The 23,495-nt window shown below is 36.5% G+C and overlaps 2 protein-coding genes across 2 annotated transcripts; one reads left to right on the top strand and one right to left on the bottom strand.

The window, feature by feature from the left end:
* Window positions 1–10,210: 10,210 nt before the first annotated feature.
* Window positions 10,211–17,052, bottom strand: LOC110920801 (chaperone protein dnaJ 15). The gene is made up of 12 exons (XM_022165000.2): window positions 16,955–17,052; window positions 16,570–16,757; window positions 15,072–15,195; window positions 14,894–14,976; window positions 13,898–14,009; window positions 13,713–13,817; window positions 13,141–13,191; window positions 12,902–12,991; window positions 12,486–12,594; window positions 12,256–12,404; window positions 11,981–12,034; window positions 10,211–10,630 (listed from the first exon to the last, which is right to left on the bottom strand). The coding sequence occupies exons 2-12, from the start codon at window positions 16,710–16,712 to the stop codon at window positions 10,391–10,393; spliced, it is 1,260 nt and encodes a 419-aa protein (XP_022020692.1). The 5' UTR covers window positions 16,713–16,757; window positions 16,955–17,052; the 3' UTR covers window positions 10,211–10,390.
* A 2,645-nt stretch (window positions 17,053–19,697) lies between these two features.
* LOC110925316 (glycosyltransferase BC10) lies at window positions 19,698–21,689 on the top strand. Its single transcript, XM_022169271.2, has 2 exons — window positions 19,698–20,156; window positions 21,045–21,689. Exons 1-2 carry the CDS (start codon window positions 19,698–19,700, stop codon window positions 21,687–21,689), a joined length of 1,104 nt encoding a protein of 367 aa, XP_022024963.1.
* Window positions 21,690–23,495: the final 1,806 nt, after the last annotated feature.

Below are 23,495 nucleotides of genomic sequence, written 5' to 3'. Positions count from 1 at the left end.
TCCATCTATGCATGAGATGACTACTTCGTCTGTTGAGACTGGAACTCCTTCGTCTGTTGAGACTGGAGATCCTTCACCTTAGATAAGGTCCATTCATGAACGTAAATCTACCAAACTACCATAATTTCCTTACTTTGCTTATTCGACTTTGTTTGCTTCCTCTATAACAAATATAAATCATCTATATGAACCTGATTCGCATAGAGAGGTTGTCTCTAACCCTCTTTGGCAGAATGCTATGGCTAAAGAGCTTACCGCTCTTCATCAGACACGCACATGGGATTTGGTTTCATTACCACATGGAAGGTTGTCGTTGGGTACTTAAGTTTAAAACAAAGTCTGATTAGTTTGTTGAGCGATACAAGGCCATACGTGTAACAAAAGGATACTCTCATAGATGTTGCATCTGTTCTTCAGCAGAAGATGTGTCAAATGGATGTCAAGAATGCCTTTCTAAATGGTGGTCTTCATAAGGAGGTTTACATGAATCCTCCCTGGTAATTAATCATCAGCCTAGTGAAGTTTGTCGGCTTCGAAAAGCATTATATGGCCTCAAGTTGGCCCCTCATGCTTTGTTATTAAAATTCTCTATAGTGATTGCTTCTCTTAGTTTTGTTCCTAGCAATCTGATTCAACATTGTTTGTTCGATGTACCATTGCAGGACGCATTCTTTTGTCTTTGTATGTGGATGATACAATTATTGCAGGTAATAGTAATAATGGCATTAAGCCTTTAAAGTGTGATTTGGCTACTATGAAGGATTTGGGCCTGCTGCGGGTTTTTTTTTTTTGGCATCGAGGTGGATTAGTCTAAGAAAGGATACATCATTCCTCGAATAATATATATATATATGATCTGTTACAGCGGGTGATATACGCAAAATACAACATATAAATTATATCAAATAAGGTATAAAATCAACCCTTTTATGTACTAATGTTGGAAAAGTGTGTTTTTTGTATACTTTTGATTTTCAGGATTAAAGGAGCTTAAATGTACAAAAGGAACAAATCTAAAGGCAAAAACCAACATAAATACAAAAGAAGAGAAGTTGACACGCCATGCCTACCCTCCAAGCTTCACACCAAGACCAAAACAACAAATCAGAAGACAAGCACGGGGTCGTGCCACCAAGGCATGGGGTCGTGCCCCATTCCACAATCCATGAAGAAAAAGACAAACAGAAGCAAACAAGAGACACGGGGTCGTGTCCCATGGACACGGGCCGTGGTCAACTCCCAGATATGCAAAATTTCCTAAAGTACAGCAAGTACAAGACCACAGGGTCGTGCCCTCTGACACACGAGTCGTGTGAGCATACGAACTGACACGGCTCGTTAAATGAAGACAGAGAAGAAGAAGAAGATTGATTGTAAGAGTTTTTTTCAAACAAAGGCCATGTTTGGCTAATCTCTTACATTACTTGGTGAAGACAAATCTTTTATGTATTACTTTTGATTTCCAAGCTTTGGTTAACTTTTTATTTGGGTGTGTATTAATGACTTTAATAACTATTTTTTCAAACAAACACCTTGACAGATGAATTAGTGCGTACACGAGAAGAAGACCAGAGAAGAAACCTAGCTCAAAGGCTTACCCAAAAAGTTCGATATGGAAATTCCAACCGTGGGAAAAATCTAGGTTCTACCTCTGCACCCTACTGCAAGGCTTGCAAGAAAAAGCATTCGGGAAAATACTCCACTTACTGCAATTTCTGCAAAATACCAGGGCACAAGGAAGAAGATTGCAGGAGGAAACCTAATAATGGAATGTGCTTCAACTGTGGAGAAAAAGGTCACATCAAGCCAAACTGTCTGAAACTAGTTCCAGCCATGGGCAATAAGACTACCAAAAATGCTAGAGCATTTGTTCTGACGGCAGATGAAGCCAAGATGATTCCGGACGTGATAGCCGGTAGGTTTTTAGTTAATGATGTTTTTGCTAAAGTATTATTTTGACTCTTGTGCGAACCAAAGTTTTATTAATACTTCATTTTGCAAACTTCTCAATCAACTATTAACTAAACTCCCACAAGAATGTCTAGTAGAGACAGCAAATGGGGAAACCATTAAGATTTTTGAAATCTTGCAGGGAGCAAGAATAGAATTTTTAAATCAAAAGTTTATTGCAAACCTTTATCCAATGAATCTGACAGGATTTGATGTTGTATTAGGAATGGATTGGTTAATAGCCAATAAAGCCAGTATTTTATGTGATCAAAAGTCAATCCAAGTAAATTCACCCAGGGGTGAAAAGATCACAATAAAAGGAGATAAGCCATCTAGATCCACAAAATTCATCTCTGTGATGAAAACAGCAAGTTATATAAGAAAAGGATCATTAGTGTATTTGATTTCTATAATCACTAACACTAAAGGAAAAGAACTAAAAGATATTCCAGTAGTATCTCAGTTTCCAGATGTGTTTCCAGAAGAATTACCAGGACTACCTCCTGACAGGGAAGTTGAATTCAGAATCCACCTACTACCAGGAACAGCGCCAATTGCCAAAGCACCTTACCGTTTGGCACCCGCAGGAATGCAGGAACTAAAGAAGCAATTAGATGAAGTGTTGGAGAAAGGATTCATACAGCCAAGTTCATCGCCGTAGGGAGCACCAATCTTATTCGTTAAAAAGAAAGACGGATCAATGCGTATGTGCATTGACTACCGCGAATTGAACAAGGTCACGATTAAAAATCGGTATCCATTACCAAGAATCGATGATCTGTTCGATCAATTACAAGGAGCTCGATTTTTCTCTAAAATCGATTTACGGTCAGGATATCATCAATTAAAGGTACAGGAAGAGGACATTCCTAAGACCGCATTTAGAACAAGGTACGGCCATTATGAATTTACTGTCATGACATTTGGTTTAACCAATGCCCCAGCTGCATTTATGGACATGGTGAACCGAATATGTAAGCCATGTTTGGATAAATTCATAATTGTTTTTATAGATGATATTCTCATTTACTCTAAGAGTAAAGAGGAACATGCAAAGCATTTGCACGCACTTCTATGTTTATTAAGGAAAGAAAAGCTTTATGCAAAGTTTTCAAAGTGCGAATTTTGGTTAGAACAGGTACAGTTTCTTGGACACCTAGTCAATCATGAAGGAATTCATGTGGATCCCACCAAGATCGAGGCAATTACCAAATGGAAAACCCCTGAGTCACCAACCGAGGTTAGAAGTTTCTTAGGATTGGCCGGTTATTATAGAAGATTTATTCGAGATTTTTCTAGAATAGCCATTCCCTTAACTAAGCTAACCTGTAAATCTGTTAAGTTTTAATGGGGACCAAAACAAGAAGAAGCTTTTAGAATTCTTAAGCACAGACTAACCAATGCACCCATACCAGCATTACCAGAAGGAACTGAAGACTTTGTAGTCTATTGTGACACTTCTAAGTTACGTTATGGATGTGATTGATGCAACAACAAAAGGTTATAGCCTATGCATCTAGACAACTTAAGAATCATGAAAAGAATTATTCAACCCATGATTTAGAATTTGGAGCTATAATTTTTTGCTTTGAAAATTTGGAGGTATTACCTTTACGGTGGTAAGTTTACCATTTTCACTGATCATAAGAGTTTAAGGTATATCTTTGGGCAAAAGGAGTTGAATATGAGGCAAAGACGCTGGATGGAATTTCTTAGTGATTATGATTGTAATATCCAGTATCATGCAGGAAAGGCAAATGTAGTGGCTGATGCTTTAAGTCGAAAGTATCATGAAAAGCCAAAAAGAGTGTGTTCTCTTAAATTAAATCTACAAGTAGATTTAAATGAACAGATTAGAAAATCACAAGAATCAGTAATCAAGGATGATACTGAAAAATTAAAAGGAATGGCCAAAGAAGTAAAACTAGGAACAGATGGAATTTGGAGATTCCATAAGAAAAGAATGCGTATACCTAAATTAGGGAACCTACGCCACCGCATACTAGAAGAAGCTCATAAGTCTAAGTATACGATGCATCCTGGAAGTGATAAGATGTATCAGGATTTAAGAAAGAATTTTTGGTGGATAGGAATGAAAAAGGATATAGGAGCTTATGTTTCCAAGTGTTTAACCTGTTCACAGGTTAAAGCTGAACATCAGAAACCCTCAGGTTTATTGCAGCAGTTAGAAATACCAGTGTGGAAATGGGAATTGATAACAATGGATTTTGTTACCAAATTATCCAAAACAAGAGAAGGTAATGATACAATCTGGGTGATTGTAGACAGGCTAACTAAGTCAGCTCATTTCCTACCAATGAAGGAAACTTTCAGTATGGAACAGTTAGCTAAGTTGTATGTAAATGAAATAGTTTCATTACATGGAATTCCTTTATCAATTGTTTCTCATAGGGATAGCCGTTTTACCTCTCATTTTTGGACAAGTTTCCAAAAAGCCATGGGACCAAGTTAAATCTAAGCACAGCTTATCATCCTCAAACAGACGGACAAAGCGAAAGGACAATTCGGACAATGATGCTTAGAGCTTGTGTAATTGATTTCGGAGGTAATTGGGACGATCACTTACCATTAATTGAATTTTCTTATAATAACAGTTATCACACCATTATCAATGCTGCACCATTCGAAGCACTTTATGGACGAAAGTGCCGAACGCCAGTCTGTTGGGCAGAAATCGGAGAAAAACAACTCTCTGGACAAGAAATAGTACAAGAAACGACAGACAAAGTCATTCAAATCAAGGAACGACTGAAAGCAGCACGTGATCGACAAAAGAGTTATGCTGATAACAGATGAAAGCCGTTAGAATTTCAGGTGGGTGACAAAGTGTTATTGAAAGTCTCTCCATGGAAAGGAGTTGTAAGATTCATCAAAAGGGGAAAGCTAAGCCCCAGGTATGTTGGACCTTTTGGGATTATTAGAAGAATAGGACCTGTAGCTTATCAGCTACAACTGCCAGAGGAAATGGCAGGAATACATGATATATTTCATGCATCTAATCTCAAAGAAATGCTTAGCTGATGAATCACTGGTAATACCTTTTAAAGACATAGAGGTAAATGAGCAGTTAAAATTTGTAGAAAGGCCTCTACAGAATGAAGACAGAAAAGTCAAGAATCTCAAACACAAGAGATTAGTTCTGGTCAAAGTGAAATGGGACTCCAAAAGAGGACCAGAGTATACATGGGAGCTTGAATCAGAAATGCAAAGGAAATATCCACACTTATTCCAGTAGACCTCGAGGACGAGTTCTGAAACAAGGTGGGGAGGATATAACAACCCTCCTAAATATTTTCAACATCCCTAATATAATTAAAATATCCCAATATGTCCCAAAATACACCCCGTATACGAAAACGGGCCCCAAATACCTTTAATTTAATAAAATAAAAATAAAAACAAAATTTAAGGGGTTGTCGCGGGGCGCATAGCCCTTGGCTACCTCTTACGCGGGCCGCGACAGATAGGCCACCAGGCTTAACCCGGTGCCGCCACATGTCGGGCTCGTGGCGAAGCTAGTTCGATGACTGGGCCAGGCTAGGGCCTACCCAGCCTATTACGCGGGCCACGTAGCCCTTGGCTACATCTTACGCGGGCCGCGAGGGAAGTCGAAGAGGCGCAATAATAGAGGCCTTCAGCCTCAGTTCTAAACTCGCTCACTTCTCTAGATCTCTCTCAAAATTCTGCATAGCTATTATAATCTCGGGCATAATACCCCCCTAAATTAACGAAGTTTTGCCCCGTTGTAAGTATCATAACCCCGGTTACGTATTAGATACACTGCCCGATTGATCCAGGGTTCCGTAACGGCTGTCGAGGTTCTGCCCGACGTAGTCGTTGGAATGCCGTCTCGGGGAGGGTATTACTAATGTAAATATTGGGTTATTATACTAACACGTATGCATTTGTGTATTTAATAGATAATCACCAGGAAAACCTAAAGGAAAACCTAAGACAGCAATGTGAGTAATCTCCTTTTTACAAATTGTTTTTACAAAACCTCACACGATTAATAATATATTAAACAGTTATTTAGTATTTGTATTCTACAATTATCGTTGGTATGTTGGGGTTTTGTATACAAAATTTGTAACTACTTTGCGAGGAGTAACATGACCACAAGTCGGGTTGAAAGTACCGTGGGTGGTAATTAAGTAGATGGAAACAAATGTAATTGCGTGACCGCCCTCAATACTGTACAATGGTTTTTCTTAACTCAATTAAATTGAGATTTACTCACCAGTATTTCCCACTGACAAAATGTTTTTAAACGCGTTTCAGGTAACAAAATATGAAAGCCAAATAGAAGCCAGCTGGACAGCACTGAAGGCTTGGAAAAGTGGCTATAAAGTTACCTAAAATAAAGAGATGTTTTATTAAATAAAATAGGGTTTGTCCCTATAAAAATGTGTGTACTTAAAAACTTGGGATTTTCCCACGTGTTTAATATTATGAAAATGTAGTATTTTACTCTGATAAAATATTTCCTAACTACGGTCCTGATGAAATTTCCGCTGCCAAAATGATAAACATAAATACCACCGAAACTAGCCGCGGCCGCCCGTTCCCGGGTTTGTTAGGGGACGGGGGTTGCGACATGTATGGCCTTCAAATAATTTGTGGTTTTAGCAAATTTTAACGTACATACACATGATCGTCTCCAATAGTCAGTTCACGTTTAATGCTTGCTATGATTAAGCCTTAACTTATGGAATCTCGACCTCTGAACATAATATGTCCCTTTACATACCCATCTTTCCAAACCAAAATTGGTCCAGACATGTCATACTAGGGTAGCATATGGAGCTAATGATTTGTCTTGTGTCATGTTAACATATAATGTATATATGTGTGGACGCTCGGGGGGACAAAAGTGAAAGTGCACTAATTTTAACGTTATTTTACTAATTTCATGAAAATAACGTTAAAAGAGGGGATGGTTAATCATGCAACATGTGGTGGCGTTGATAGCCGAAAGACAAAAGGGTACATGTACTAATCGGCCTTTGTCCCGATTGTTGAGTGTTATGCGCCTTGTGTCCAAGGCTTGATGCAAAACTACTATCGAGCCGGGGGTCTCACTGGAAGCAGGCTCTTTATTCCTACAGGGTAAATGTAAGGCTGTCTACATCTTACCCTTCTCAGACCCTACCTTAACTTTGCTATGAGTGATATTTACTGAATATGATGATGATGATGATGAATGTTAAGATACTTCCTTTAAGATATTTTGATGTTTAGAAGTCTAATTTGATGTTGGAACAAACTTTTTTTTAGGTGAAATACATTATAGCATTCAAAATGAATTCATTTTTCTTATCTATATAAGGTCATAGGGGGTGGTGCGTTGTTTTTGCGAGATAACCAACGACAACGCGTTATAGCACCACGAATTCAGATTTCGTTATTTTCTTCACGGCACGTGATGGTTTTTTGTGAGGGTAATTGTTGGTTGGGGGGAATTGTTGGGTGTGGTGGTGAGTGATGACCATTGCCACCAAAAAAGGTTGTGAGTGATGGAAAAATGGTTGATGACATGGCGGAACTTGATTGGGTGCTTGTGAGTGATAGAATTCTATCACTAGTGACCACCCCCACCCCCTAATTACATTGAAAATCACTAGTTTTTCTCTGTCATTTTCAAATAAATAATATTCTTTTACTTTTATCATTACTTTTTCTCTCTCTTCCACTCAAAACCGCTTTCAAAAATATTAAAATATTTATAAGGCCACCCGTAGTCGTGCCCAAGGGGGCGTTTTTTGCGCCGGAAAACGCCCAAACACGCCGCCCCACCACCCCCTGGGCGCGTTTGGCTGGAATTGTTGTTTTGGCATTGTTTAAATCACGCTATGTGGGCATTGTTTTGGCCAATCACAGCTATCTTCTTTAGGTTTGACCAATACCTTTTTTTGGTTAGTTTTTTTATTTTATTTAATTATTTACACCCTTTTAACATAATGCCCACATCCTCACTACACTCATTTTAGAAAAACGCTCAATAATGCCCCTTGCTGACTGTACTGTCACATGGCGGAAAACGCCCAAGGGTGGGGGCATTATTCACCCTTACCACTACGCGTGGTCTAAGGTTTGAACAGTGTTCCCATATATTTACAGATAAACAGTAGCATTTTCTCTCTACTCCACTCAGAACTACTCAAAACCACTGACAGTCATTCCTTATAATATAATTATCTCACTCACATAAATATAGAAATTCTATTGTGAATGGTCTTAAAAACCTTGTTAAAAAATTAAAATTATAAAATCACTATCCACATAAAACACAAGATTTTAAAATAATAATTTATTAATTAAATTAAAAGATAAGTATAGTTAAGAGCAATACCTGCGAAAAGTTGACAATAATTACAATTATTTAAATACAAATTCTAGTCAGCTACCACTAAATTCAGGGATTTAATTAAGTCCTCTCCACAAAAACCTCTTCTTTCCAGATTTCAAGTCAAAATTATATATAGACAAGTCAACTACGGCTCTTATGGACTTTCAGACATTTTATTTTCTTTTTAGACCACACAGTGTGTGGCGGGCGTTGTGATGACATGGAAGGCTCCACCACGTCAGCATATCACGCCATGTCTTGGCTAGGTGGTGGCGTGGTGATGGGGTGGTAGTAATCTCATCGACGTGGAGGGCAAATGGTAAGGTGATGTGGCTGCGTTTCATTTGTAGGTGAATTTTGGTTAGTTTTGATTGGTTCTTGTTTAATTTATTTTTATAAAAGCATCATTTTCACGCCCCTCCCACCTCCCACCCTGTGTTTTTTTACCACACCTTCTTGCTGACGTAGCTGCCACGTGGCGCTTAATGCCCTATCTTTATGCTCTCCCATACCGTATAGTCTAATATAGTTCCTTTTATTTTTTATAAAGCATATAAATGTTTATATTTCTAAACTTTTAAGTTTTTAAGTAAAGTTTCCAAATTTTTAGCTTTGCATTTTCAAATTTATTAGAAGTTTATTATATTATATGTATTACAAGTTTGTAATATTCCTATAGATAAATCATAAATATTTAATATTTGATGACTGTGCAAAGTCGGTTAACCGATGATCGGTTAACTGAGGGTTCGGTTAATTGAAAAGTATTAACCATAATCATAACCGATGGTCGGTTAACTGTTGTTCGGTTAATCATTGGTTATGGATCGGTTTCGATTAATTATCCAATGTATATAAAACTTGCAAAATTATAACTCATGAATATAAAACTTGCAAAATTATATAGATACCACATGGATATTGGTAATGGGCTCTATGTACATAATAAAACAAACACTTATGGACCTTCAATTGGACTAAAAGGTTAAAAAGATCTAGTGGGCCGTGAACTTATAAATAATATTACATTAAGAGAGTTTGATGTGTGTGTATGTATATATATGTTTGGCTAATCGGTTCGGTTACTTTTTGTTTTAGGGAAATGATTAATCGAAACCGAAAGTTCAATTATTCGGTACGGTTAATTCGATTTCAGTTAATTTGGTTTTACGCTCACCCCAATTTGATGTTACGTCCCAAAATCCAAATATAATAAGATTACATATACTTTGACCAACATGTGCTTTGATTGGTCAAAACTTTACTTGATTGGGCTTGAAAACTTTGAGAAAGTGACACATATTTGATTTCGTATCCAACCTTTTCTTTTAAGTATATCTTATATCCTATAGAATATCTTATATGCAGTACATACAAATGTTTATACGATGTCGATTTCTCGTGTATTGGTCACCCCATGACCTTTTAAAGTGGAGGTCACGGATTCGAGTCTCGATTGGAGCAAAAATACTCTATGCTCTAGGATGAGCCAGAAGTTTTACCGCAATGAGCTACCTGGTGGTGGATTTCCTCTGAAATAGTGGTGGGATAGCGCTGGGCTGTGTCATCAGCGCCGTCTACGTTTATGAACATGTATGGCCTTTTCCATTAGATTTACCCCAGTGATCGGGCTATTGTTGGTCGTTAAAAAATAACAAATGTTTCTACGGTTTATGTGCTTAAGGCTGAATTTGACACACCATCAAATTTGACAACTTTCTACATGTGTTGATGTTGATTTTTTTTTTCTTTTTAATAAAACTAAAGTATAATCCAATCCAAATCAATGTTGAAAAGTAACTTGGTCTGTGAATCATCATCATTCACATAAATCAAAATAAAACATAAATAATACCACAAAGCCAAAAAGTAAGAACCAACCATCCTTCATTTAAAAAATGAAATTAATTAATCAAACACATGGAGGTACTAAAAAAACATAAAAAAACCCTGTATAAATAAGTAAAACAAAAAAAAAACATAAACAAATTGTATGCATCAAGACACAACAAGATTCATCGAATAAAATCGTCGTCCTAAAGTTTTGAATCAAACCTATGAAAAATGATCTCAAACCGACTTTCTCTCACCTTTGAGGTTAAGATTGAACCATTTCTTCTTAGTTTTGGAATCCGAGGTTCCTTCTTCATATGGACTGTTGCTGTTTTCACCGTCACCGCCATCTGGAGCTTTGGTGTGGTTTCCTCCGTTGCTGCTAGCTTGAGCGTTACTCCCACTACCGACAACCACAGACCGACCTGCTGTGAACGATGATTGGATGCTGTCTCGTTGTTTTAGAAGTTCGTCCACCTGTAATATTTATCATTAAAAAACATCTGATTTTTTTGAAGAACAATATAGATGGTGTTTGGATATGTGTTTTGTTGTTTGACGTTGTAACAAGATTCAAAACGCGTATCCAAGCAGCCCATAGAGATTAATTACCAAAAACAAATGTACTAAAGAAACATTTCAGTAGTGACGTAAATGAGCAGAGCCAAGCTCGAGCACGGACTCGGCCTGTTTATTAATTATTAAATACATATATAATTGTTTTTATATATTATGAAGTATAGGGGAAGGTTCATTGGGGAACACTAAAAAGTGGGGAACTGACTCAAACGAACTCCGATTGGACTCATTCCAGCGGCATTGGAACCGGCTCGTCGAACCCTAACTAGGATCTTTTAACCCTAAACCTTAAATCCTAACTCCTAAACTCTAAACCCTAAAGCTAAAAACTAAGGCTAAAACCTAAGCTAAACCGTAAAATCTAAACTATAAACCCTAAAAGCTAAACCCTAAAGGCTAAACCTAAAGCTAAACCATAAAGCTAAACCTTAAACCCTAAAATTAAACCCTAAAGCTAAACCCTAAACCCTAAAACTATACCCTAAAGCTAAACCCTAAAAGCAAACCCTAATATATTTAGGGTTTAGTGTTAAGAGATCCTAGTTAGGGTTCGACGAGCCGGTTCCAACGCCGTTGGAATGAGTCCAATCGGAGTTCGTTTGAGTCTGTTCCCCACTTTTTTAGTGTTCCCCAATGAGCCTCACACATGAAGTATATTGCTTTATATATAACATAATATATATTGTTTAGTTATCTATCATAATTAGATTTATAAAAATATGTATTATGTAATGATATACTCATTATATTAAATGATATTATATTTATATAAGAAAATAGCTTTGTTTAGGCTCACGAGCTTAGTCAAGTCTGGTATACAAAGCCCGGGCTCGAGCTCAAGCTCGATTATCATATGAGCTTCATTTTAGGGGCTCGAGCCTCATTTATTAAATGAGCTTCAATTCAGGCTCGAGCTTGGCTTGTTTATGCGACCGGTCTCAAGTAGCTCAAGAGCTCGTTTACGCCCCTATGTACTAGATTGCTTATGCAATACAAAAATATTTGTGTTTTGTTTTAGATTCTCAGATATTTGTGCAAATATTAAATCAAAATCATTACGGTGGTTAAGCGGTGTGTTCCACAACCAAAAAGGTTGGGAGTTCAAATCCTGCGGCGTGCAGGCTACGGTGTATTTTTTTTCTAGAAAATCTATGAAGGGTTATTCAAAAAAAATGAAAATCATTCATTGGAGAACAAGAACAAATTTTTAAAATTTTATTAAATATATACAAAAGCGTAAGCACTTACGTTCTGTTTTTCCTGGGTGTATCTATTGGTCACTTCTTGGAATCGCGCCAAAGCCTGCAAAATAGCCAAATGAGAAACATACGGACCACAATCGTGACACGCTCATAAATAATTAATGCGTTAATTATGTTGACAAAAAAAATGTATTTTCACTAAAAAAGACTTTTAAGCAACTTCCAACTTGTTCGACCCATTTGACACGTTCCTGTTTTATGTATATTTTATTTGACTCATTTGACCCGACTCGTTTATAAGTAAACAAGCCAAAACTACACCTGTCTGTATTCTGTCTCAAACTGACGTAGCTCGGTTCTTTTTCTCAAAATCTGCTGCTCAATATCCTTGAGTTTATGAGTCGTATCCTCATATGTAGTGGCGCATATAGCCTCGATCGTATAAGATGCTGTTTTAAAAAAATTATCTCCTGCAATAAAAACGAAAGTTCATATCCTACACAAAGATAAAATACCAAAAACATATTAAAAACCAAAGAAAAAAGCCTTACCGTAAACGGCAAATATGTGAGTGCCGGACCTCAGTTCCGAGACCTCACATGGTTGAAGACCTTCCAACCTTTTAAAGAAAGCTGCTTCGGGATCCTTAGCCATTGCTAACTGCCCAATTAATAAAAATATTAATAACCCAAAATGATTTTTAAAGTGTAGAAAGTATTAAACTATGCAGTTAATGCGGTAAAAAATCGGATAGCAATAAGAAGAAAAACGTAAGAAGAAAGGTATTGATATCGGGAAAATCAGTGATGTATCGTTTAAACATCGGTCAAATATCGGTCAATATCGCTGATAATATTGGTACCGATATTTGACATGGGGACCGTTAACCGATATAACGGTGATATATCACCGATGTTAACAGTATAGTTAAATAGTGGTAGTATTAAGGTTGTTGGCGAATGCTTACTGCATTAACAGTTGAATCCATTCGGTATACTTGAAAATGCAAGAAATACATGCCCGCTGATGTCACCTTACCCGTCTTTTCGCTATCTTCCTGCACGAGATGATGCCGTAAATCAGAATTTTGAAATTGCTTAGTGCCATTTGTAATTTAGGCTTAATAATCATTAAGCATTATCACACGATATTATAAGCGGGGAAAAAAAAAACATGAAATCAGCTGAATAAAAAAAAACGAATTACCTGCAAAGCGAGACTATAGCCCCCACCGTTATCTTGCTCAAAATAAAGTAGCTGCAATGTTAAATTAACAAACATGATTAATATTAGTAAACTATAAGAATTAAGCATATTAAAGTTTAGAGTAAAATACCATTTTCGTTCCTGAGGTTTGGCCAAATTTGCGACTTTTGTCTAAAGGTTTGTTTCTCCGCCTCTGGATCCAAAAGTTTTGAAATTTTGTCATTTTCATCCGACTCGTTAACTCCATCCATTTTTCTACGTTAAATGAGGGGCATTTCCGTCTTTTTAGATATTTTTATTAAAATAAAAAACACTATAAGAAATAAAGATCCACCTCAGTGGACTTTCTCCCCACCCAAACCCTTTAATTTAATCATCACAAAAAATGTCTAAAAGGACGAAAAATACCCATGACTTAACGTTAAAAATGGATGGAGTTACCGAGTCGGATAAAAATGGCAAGATTTCAAACCTTTTGGATCCAGATGCAGAAAAACAAACCTTTGGACGAAAGTCGCAAAAGTGGCCAAACCTTAGGGAAGAAAATGTCATTTTACTCAAGTTTAAAGTACCTTAAATTTGCTTTGTGCAGATGAAGTAACTCTAACAACAATTCCTGATCGAGCTTGTTCTTCACTTATCGTAACACTAAAAAAATGTGCGCTTTGCTTCTCGACCTGCAAATTTTATATATTTCAGGTAACAAATTTACTAAATAAAGATTTTGTAACACATAAATATTAATATTAATATACACCTTTCCACTAACTGATGATCCTATTGGAAGGGGTCGGACAGTGACAGTTCCGTTTAATGCTTCTTCAAGAACATTGGCAGAAATCGTTGTCTTAATAGGAACTCCAAGCTTACTTAAAATGACAAAGAAAAAAAATAGTATTTTTAGCAAAAGTGAATTATAAAAATATGAGTAAAATGCCATTTTCGTCCCTGAGGTTTGGCTAGTTTTGCGACTTTCATCCAAAGGTTTGTTTTTCCACATCTGGATCCAAAAGGTTTGAAATCTTGCTATTTTCATCCGGCTCGTTATGTCCATCTATTTTTCTCCGTTAAGTCAGGGGTATTTTCGTCTTTTTTGTTAACTTAAAGGGCAATTTGGTCTTTTTCACTTAAATAGCAATACTTGTAAATTATGGTAAATGCTTGTACATAAAGTGAAAATAACGAATTGCCCTTTAAGTCATAGTTGTCGATAGCGAATAGCGACAAATAGCGACAAGGCACCTATAGGCTACGTAGCGAATAGCGACGGCTATTTTATAAATAGCGATTACACTAGAAAAAGAATTTTGAAAATTTTTATATGTATATTACATCAAAATACCCTTGTATATATGCTATTTTACATGTATATTTAACAAAAACCTATAAATCCAGCTATTTTATAGCTATATCTAATTGATATTAACATCAAAAAAAAAAGAAAAAAAAAAGCCTAACTGTCGCTAAGTTCTCTATTCATCGCTAAGACCCATATAGCGACACTTGGTCGCTTGGCTACATAGTGTGCTATAGCAGTCGCTATAGCCGCTATTAACAACTATGCTTTAAGTTAACAAAAAGAAAAAAATACCCCTAACTTATCGAAGAAAAATGGATGGAGTTAACGAGCCGGATGAAAATGGCAAGATTGCAGAAAAACAAACCTTTGGACGAAAGTCGCAAAACTGGACGAGCCTCGGGAACGAAAATGGCATTTTACTCTAAAAATATGTTTCTTTTTAACAATAATTACCTGAATAGTGCGGCAAACATAGTATTCACGGTTCCGAGATTTGATAAGTCGATTTCCATGTCCACGCCTTCGGCATCAATAGCCTATTCGGTTGATAAAATGTAATGAAATGAAATATAAAGGATAGAAAATATAAAACTAATCGATTTCACATAATATTTGACAAGAAAAGGACTACCTCAAACCCTGAATTATCATATTGTCGTCTTTTTTCCGGGTCGGATAATATGTTGTAAGAATATGCAACCTCTTTGAATAGTTCAGAGGCTTCGGGATTACTAGCATTTTTGTCTGGGTGATACCTGTATATGATCGATATTTGACAAGAAACCAATAACTCTGATTATTCTTGGTGGATTCAAAGTTACAAGTTTACCCTTAAGGTGAGATGAATTGTTTTTAAGAAGTTGATCATCTGCTTATGCTTAAGTATAAGTTGTAAAAATAAGCAAATCCTAACACCCCGTTAAACGAATTTATAAAAATAAAGTTACGAATTAAATCAAGGAATATTGGATTTTAATAATCCCAACTATTCGCAGTTGGCCGCCAACAGTCCCAACTTCAAAAATAACCACTGCCCACTGGCAGTCCCAACTATTGACATATTGGCCACCAATGGACCCTGACTAACAGAACCCTAACACTGTTAGTATCCGGTTGCCGGAAAACCGTTTTTGTCCAGAAAAAGGTTTCTAAAGGTCCGATCTAAGGTTACAAAGAGGTTTCGGACGAAAATGTTGAGGTCTAAAACCGAGCTGATTATACAAAATATACTATGTGTAGAGGTTTTAAAAAGCGAAAAGTGCAAAAAAGCGACGAGGTCTAAAACCGAGGCACGAAGCACAAAGTGCCAAAGCGGCGGGCTTTTTGTAGCCGAGGCGCAAGATGATTATATGATTTTTTTATATATATCCCATAGGTTTTTAGCATCCCTCATGGTTGTAAAAATCCCGATTAGTCGCCGTTTAATCACTAATCGGAGTTTCACCAATTAATAACCGATTAATCGCTAGGCGGTCCTATTCTGGCAAAATTATGGCCAGACACCAGCCAAATTTCGACCAAATCTTATAAATTCCTTCCAATTACTTAAAAAATGGGTCAATGAGGGGTTAAAACATGTCTACTTTAAAAAAACTACACATAAAAATGTGTGTATGTATATATAACTAAAAATTATATATATAAAAATCTTAGTCCGATTAATCCCTATTAATCCCGATCAATCGCTAGTCAGTACCCCACCGCCCGACTAGCGCCTAACGATTCTTACAACTCTGGCATCCCTTATCCAAAATATTGCTATAAGTATGACTTTACCTACATGCACAAGCCAAAAACCGATTGTACAACAGTTTGATGCATAAAAACACCCAATATAAAATTCATCACCAAGACTCCTACACAAACAACAACAATCCCAAATAATTAAAAAAAACAACAATTCCCAACAAACTTCTCAACAACTATGCAAATCAAGAACCACAAATCAAACAAAACAAGTAAAAAAAGAAGAAAGCCACTAACCCAACAATTTAAAATAAAAAATTGTTAATTTCCAACAATAAATCAATGAATATGAGCTAAAATCAAACATCATCAAGGCTCACACACAAATCAAGAACCATAAATCAAACAAAAACAAGTAAAAAAAAAAGAAGAAAGTCACTAACTTTAGAGCAAGTTTCCTATAAGCAGATTTAATCTCCTGATCAGAAGCCTCTCTTGAAACACTCAAAACCTCATAAGGGTCTCTTCTATTTGCAATCACAGGTGTTGTGGAAGAGGTTCCCCCTTCCATCTTTGACCCACCCATCGACAATTCTCTTCAAATCCACCCAATAATCTGTCAATCTCAGACCTTTTTCAACAACAACAACAACATTCAAGATCAATTGGTGAAGAGGGGGGATTATGGAGATTTTGAACAGGGAAAAGGGGCAAGATCCGAAGCAAGATTCATATACATGAAAAGAAAAAACAAAAAGTAATTAGGGTATTTTGAAATGGTAAAGAATCTTGCACTGTGAAAGATGGATTTGGGTTTTTGATTTTCACCTTTAATTTGCGTTGGTGAAGAACGTTGTCTGAGCTGTAGTTTAGCCCACCTCAAGAAATCTGTGATCTGGGCTAACAAAAATGCTTTTTTGTATATAGTTTTGAAATAATATTTATTTATTTATTATTTAACAAAGATTTGTAATATTAAATGTGTTTATTTTCGTATTTATGGTTTATTGGAATCTTGAAATCTAGAATTGATTAGGTGTAAATTGAGTCATAAGCTAATTAAAAGGAAAACATTGGTTGTTTATTTGTATTATAAGTTTAAAAATTTAAAAATACGTGGGGTGTAATTCGGATAACTGAGTCAGATTAGGTTATTCATGTTCGGAAATAGAACTATAGTTATGTAAGTAGATATAAATCTTAGTAATCATTAAGCATCTGAATAATACTTGTAAGGTGTTTTAAGAGATTAATGTAGAATAGAATTTTACTTTGAATCATTGACTATAACGAGGTCCGAAGAAATTTAAGCTATGAAAATGTGATGAAATTGATGTAAGGGTTATGTATATCGGAGTAACTTGTAAATTTTGTTTCAGAGGTTTGCACTGGTTAACATGTTCAGTTCATCAGTAACACATATGTCCATTGATGTTTAGTGTTTTAACATTGTGTGTCCCTAAGCCTAATGGTCGTTAGTTTTTTTTGGTGAAATTACTAATATACCATCCTTCCATCTTCTTCAACCAGCCCCCATCATCAAAACCCCTATCTGCCATCACCAACCACCAACACCAGCCGACCACCACCACCTCCATCAATTTGAACACCAAACCACACCAAGAAGCTACCACCTTCGTCGATTTGTTCATTCATTTGACCATCGCACCACCGTTTCACCATCTAAAACCTCTCCACCGTCCTACCTACAAACCCCCCAAAAACTAACAGGAAAACTAACAACCGTTAGATCTAGGGATGCATAGTGTTAAAACATTAAACGTCAGGAGGGAAAGGTGTTAAGGGTGGACTCAACATGTTAATTAGTGCAAACATCAGGGACGAAAATTGCAATTTTTTCTACATTGGTATGTACAAGTTTCATTTCCTAACCTTGGGTGATGTTCTCGTATTTGCATAAGTAACTTTATTTTTTGTTTATCAATCCTCTTAACGATTGGTTAAGGTTAACCACAAATATCGACATAATGTTATTAGTTTAACCGACTAAAAAACAATGTAGTCTAAAAAGGTTCATTAATACAAGTTTAAATACTAATCTTGGTTTTGCAATAAATAGGTTGATGTCTTTTAAATGTTTGGAAAATCTACTTAACGAAACTTAATGTTATCTTATCTGTAAAATTCCTTTTTAACGTATGTGGTACTCGTTTTTCATGTGTAATATGCGTATATGACTTTAAAGTGACTATTTTGCTGTCGATTTTCGAAAGTTGGCACTAGATCCACCATTATTGTTCAGTGTTTAGTTAATAATGATTAAAAACATGAATCCTTCAAAGATTATATATGCAAAGTAGGCTTTACTTGCTTTTAAACAAAAGGAAGAGCTTTACTCCTATTAACTTTTAAAAAAATTGCCCTTATAACGTGAAAGATCTCAAAAAAATATAATAATTTCGTATAGGTTGGGTTCGTGTCGTCTTTTTTAAAAGCGTTTTTACGTGATTTTCTTCCATCATAAAGTGGGCACATTTTTTACACTAGTTTCTTCGTTAAAAAGCTTCTATGATTAAAAACTACATAATAAATGAAAGAACATGAACAAGGAATTTCATTCAATTAGTTAAATGAACGAACATGAACAAAGGACGTGTTCGTTCAATTGCCTTAGTGAACATTTAATAAGATGTTCGTTTACGTTGGTTCATGGTCAATTGGTCATTGGCTTAGTTTATGCACAGTCATTAAAAGGTTTTTTTTATATTTTTTATTTTTAATGTTTAGTTTATCACGCAAGCGTTTAAAATAGAAGTCTTAGTCATTTGAAGCTTATATCTTGTTAAAATAATGATCTTTGAAACATTAGTTTTAAATAATTATGTTTCTACTTAATATTACTAACTTGTGCCTTTTTTGGGAAAATCATGTTGATGATTATCATCTCAAGTGCTTACCAAGGAGATTGTGTCAAGTGTTTGGGACTAAGAACATTGTTTTTTTTTTAAATGGCATACGTTTGTTTGCGTTTGTAAACCGATCGTGAACAAATTCAATTCCTTAATGGACAAATACGAACATGAATTTTCGTTCGGTTATATGTCCATGAACCATTCGTGAACAAGTTCAATGCTAAACAAATGAACACGAACAAGGCTTTATTCGACTCAGTTTAGTTCGTTTACATCCCTACTTACTTTTATGTCACCCCGTTAATGGTTAACTACAAATCATATGGTTTATCAGAATAAAGGAGGGTTGTTATGTTACTTTCCCTATTACCATGATTTTGTGACACGTTAAGCTTATATCACACATTACATAATTTAAGACTAAAGAAACAATACTAATCATGATAGCATTAAGATTAGTGTGAAACTTTCATGTTATATCATGTGTAGTGATCAAACCATTCTTGCAAGCAAAAAATGGAAAAGCATTTGTTTTGTACCTTTTTTATAATTCGGTTACTTAATTTGTATTATAAAAAGATTTAAGATATCATTCGAAACTCTACAAGCTTTTCAAAATGCGTGTCAAAACTAATACAAAACAATGGATCAATGAAGGCTACATCCATATAACCTCGACCATAACCATGTGTTTAGTCATGTCGCTAATCGTGTTCGTTCTTGGCACATTCGTCGTTGATCATTACAAGACGATTGTAATCCCACATGATTTGTATTTCCCTCCATTCACCGCGATCACACAAACTCAGACTACTTCTATCCACTCGTGTCATGAACCGTCAAGATCTTCATCTACTTCTTCAGCAACTCATCAAATTGTCGAATTTACTGATTCGACTGGTGTTGTGGATCTTTGGCACTCGATGAGCGACAGTGACCTCATGGAAAAAGCCGCAAGGGTCCCACGTGTCGCGAACGATCCATGGAAAGTAGCCTTCATGTTCTTGATAAGGGGAAGTTTACCCTTGGGTCCATTTTGGGAAAGGTTCTTTAAAGGGTATGAAGGTCTTTTCTCAATTTATCTTCATACGTCTCCGGATTTTAACTATGAACCTCCAAATTCATCGGTGTTTTATAAACGACGAATTCCAAGCAAGGTTTGATATGTAAAATCTTTGATTTGAGAGCAGTTTCTTAGAGTTTAGTTCACGTACAAAGTGACTTATTGTACAAAACGTACGTAAGGCATGAAAAAAAAGAAACGCGGTGGCATTTTCGTAATTATTTGCTCATAGGGTAATTATCAAAATTACTCTAAAAAAGATCTTGTAGGGTAATTATCAAAATTATTCTACAAGTGTATCTTGTGGAGTAATTTTGATCTTGTATGGTAATGATCAAAATTACTCTACAAGTGTATCAAAATTACTCTGCATCAAAATTACTCTACAAGTGTATCAAAGTTAATCTGCAAGTTTATCAAACAACATACAATTCAAAATTACTCTACAAAATCATTTGTAGAGTAATTATGATACTCTACAAAATTACTAGATCAAAATTACCCTACAAGAACATTTTACAAAATTACTCTACAAGATCAAAATTACTCTACAAGATCATTTGTAGAGTAATTTTGATAATGACTCTACGAGTAAATAATTACGATAATGTCACCGCGGTTTTTACATTTTCACTCTATTCGTACGTTTTGTATGATAAGAGTATTTGTATTTGATATTTTGTCTAGTTTCTTAATAATTTAGTTTTTATAATTTACTCCTAAAAAGCAATGTTACACTTTATATTAATTTTTCACATAACTTGTGACACATTTTTATTCTTTATTATTTCTTTTTATAAATTCAACAAATGTAAATGGATTCTAGAACTAGTATCATTCGTTAATTTTGCAACCAATTATGATAAGTCGTTAATTTTCAACCAATTATGATAAGTCGTATATCAGTCGTTAACTATGTTACCGAGTTCTTAATTACATCCTAATATTCAATTTAATATGACATTTTTCGTGTTTTCGACAGCATGTCCAGTGGGGGAAATCAACTATGATTGATGCTGAGAGACGACTACTAGCAAATGCACTACTCGACTTCTCCAATCAAAGATTCATATTACTATCTGAAACTTGCATTCCTTTGTTCAATTTCACGACCATCTATAACTACCTTATTAACGCCAACCAAAGTTTCCTTAGTTCCTTTGACGATCCAAGGAAGATCGGTCGTGGGAGATACAACAAGCGAATGGGTCCCACAATAACGCTACAAGATTGGCGTAAAGGCTCACAATGGTTCGAAAGCAATAGAGAACTCGCAATTGAAATAATCTCGGATAAGTTGTATTATCATGTGTTTCAAAACCATTGTTCTCCACCTTGTTATATGGATGAACATTACCTACCTACGCTTGTGAACAAGGTTCGTCCGGACTTGACCACCAATAGGACCGTTACATGGACCGACTGGTCTGGTGGTGGGTCCCACCCGGCAACCTTCAGAAAAATAAACATTACAGCAGCGTTTCTAAATCGAGTTAGATATGAGTCCAATTGTACGTATAATGGTCGTAATAGCTCGATTTGCTTTTTATTTGCTAGGAAGTTTCATCCGAGCACTTTAGAGTCATTGTTGAAGATAGCTCCAAAGTTGTTCGAGTTTAGTGGGTAAGTTATTTGTAGTATTAGTATATTAGATAGTTATTTGGTGTCTTCTTTCTGCACTAGTATAACTATACATTGATTTGTCTTTCCCTTTCATAGTACACTCATTGAAAGAATAGGTTCCTTGCCCTTCTTTATTGATAATTATCAGTATAAATAATACAAAGAGTTTCACTATTTTTGGTACATATAAATATATAATCACAAATTGATGCACATAATCAATGCCTAAGATATACGCTATTATACCCCCGCAGTCGAAGCGGGAGGAGACCGTATGCTGAGACTGGATCTGAAATCTTTAAATAGCATGCGTGGTAACCCCTTGGTAAAGATGTCCGCTATTTGATACCGGGAAGGGACATGAAGAACACGTACTTGACCTCGCTGAACCTGTTCACGAACAAAGTGTATGTCTGGCTCTATGTGTTTGGTTCGCTGATGTTGAACCGGGTTACCTGACAGATATATAGCACTAACATTGTCACAGTAAACGAGTGTAGCACGGGATAGCGGCAACTGAAGCTCAAGTAGTAAATTCCGTAGCCAGCAAGTTTCAGCAACTACATTTGCCACGCCACGGTATTCAGCTTCCGCACTAGAGCGGGAGACGGTAGACTGGTGTTTGGAAGACCATGAGATGAGGTTATCGCCGAAATAAATGCAGTAGCCGCTGGTTGAACGACGGGTGTCAGGGCAGTCGGCCCAGTCGGCGTCCGTATAAGAAACTAAGGAAGGAGATGGCGAACCTGTGAGCATCAAGCCGAGAGTGGCAGACCCCTTGACATACCTGATGATCCTTTTTAGAGCATTCCAGTGATCAATGTGAGGTGCATGCACGTGCATGCAAATCTGTTATACCACGTAAGTAATGTCCGGTCGGGTGAATGTGAGATATTGAAGAGCGCCAGCGAGACTACGGTAGAGAGTGGGGTCGTGAAATAGATCACTGGATGTGCTACTAAGCTTCGAATTTGTGTCGACTGACGTGGCAACCGGGTTGCAGGACTGCATTCCTGCTCGAGCAATGATGTCAGCAGCATAAGATTGCTGCGAAAGGAACATAGTGTGAGCAGTCTTGGAAACAGAAATCCCCAAAAAATAGCTGAGAGGGCCTAAATCTTTCATTGCAAATTCATGAGCAAGACTTGACATTAAGCGCTGACGAAGGAGGTCGGATGACGTGACTAAGAGGATGTCATCAACGTAAAGAAGCAAGAAGGCTGTATCGCTGCCATGGTGGAAGGTGAAGAGAGAAGCATCACAGCGACTGTGTTTAAAACCCAGAGTGAGAACGTAGTCTGTGAATCTTTGGTACCAAGCCCGAGGTGCCTGTTTTAGCCCATAAAGAGATTTCTTGAGACGACACACGTGATCAGGGAACTGTTTGTGTCGAAAGCCCATAGGCTGATACATGTAAACCGTCTCGTTTAAATTCCCATGTAGAAAGGCGTTAGTAACGTCTAACTGATGAACCGACCACCGTTTTGATAGAGCAATGGACAATACTGTACGAATTGTCGCTGGCTTCACAACCGGGCTAAAAGTTTCCCCGCAATCTATACCAACCTGTTGTGACCTACCGTCACACACCAAACGTGCTTTGTATCGTTCCAATGACCCATCCGATTTGAATTTATGCTTATATAGCCACATACACCGAATAATATTCATATCTGATGAACGAGGTACTAACTCCCAAGTTCCGTTTCTAATTAGCGCGTTGTACTCCGTAGTCATGGCGGAGTACCATTCCGGTATATTAAGGGCATCAGTGGGTTTTTTGGGAATGGGTTGAATAGTGGTGGATGTG

This window comes from Helianthus annuus, chromosome 17 (assembly GCF_002127325.2).
Source record: "Helianthus annuus cultivar XRQ/B chromosome 17, HanXRQr2.0-SUNRISE, whole genome shotgun sequence".
NCBI lineage: Eukaryota > Viridiplantae > Streptophyta > Magnoliopsida > Asterales > Asteraceae > Helianthus > Helianthus annuus.
The sequence above is the reverse complement of the archived record's forward strand: the minus strand, read 5'-3'. Positions and strand labels throughout refer to the sequence as shown.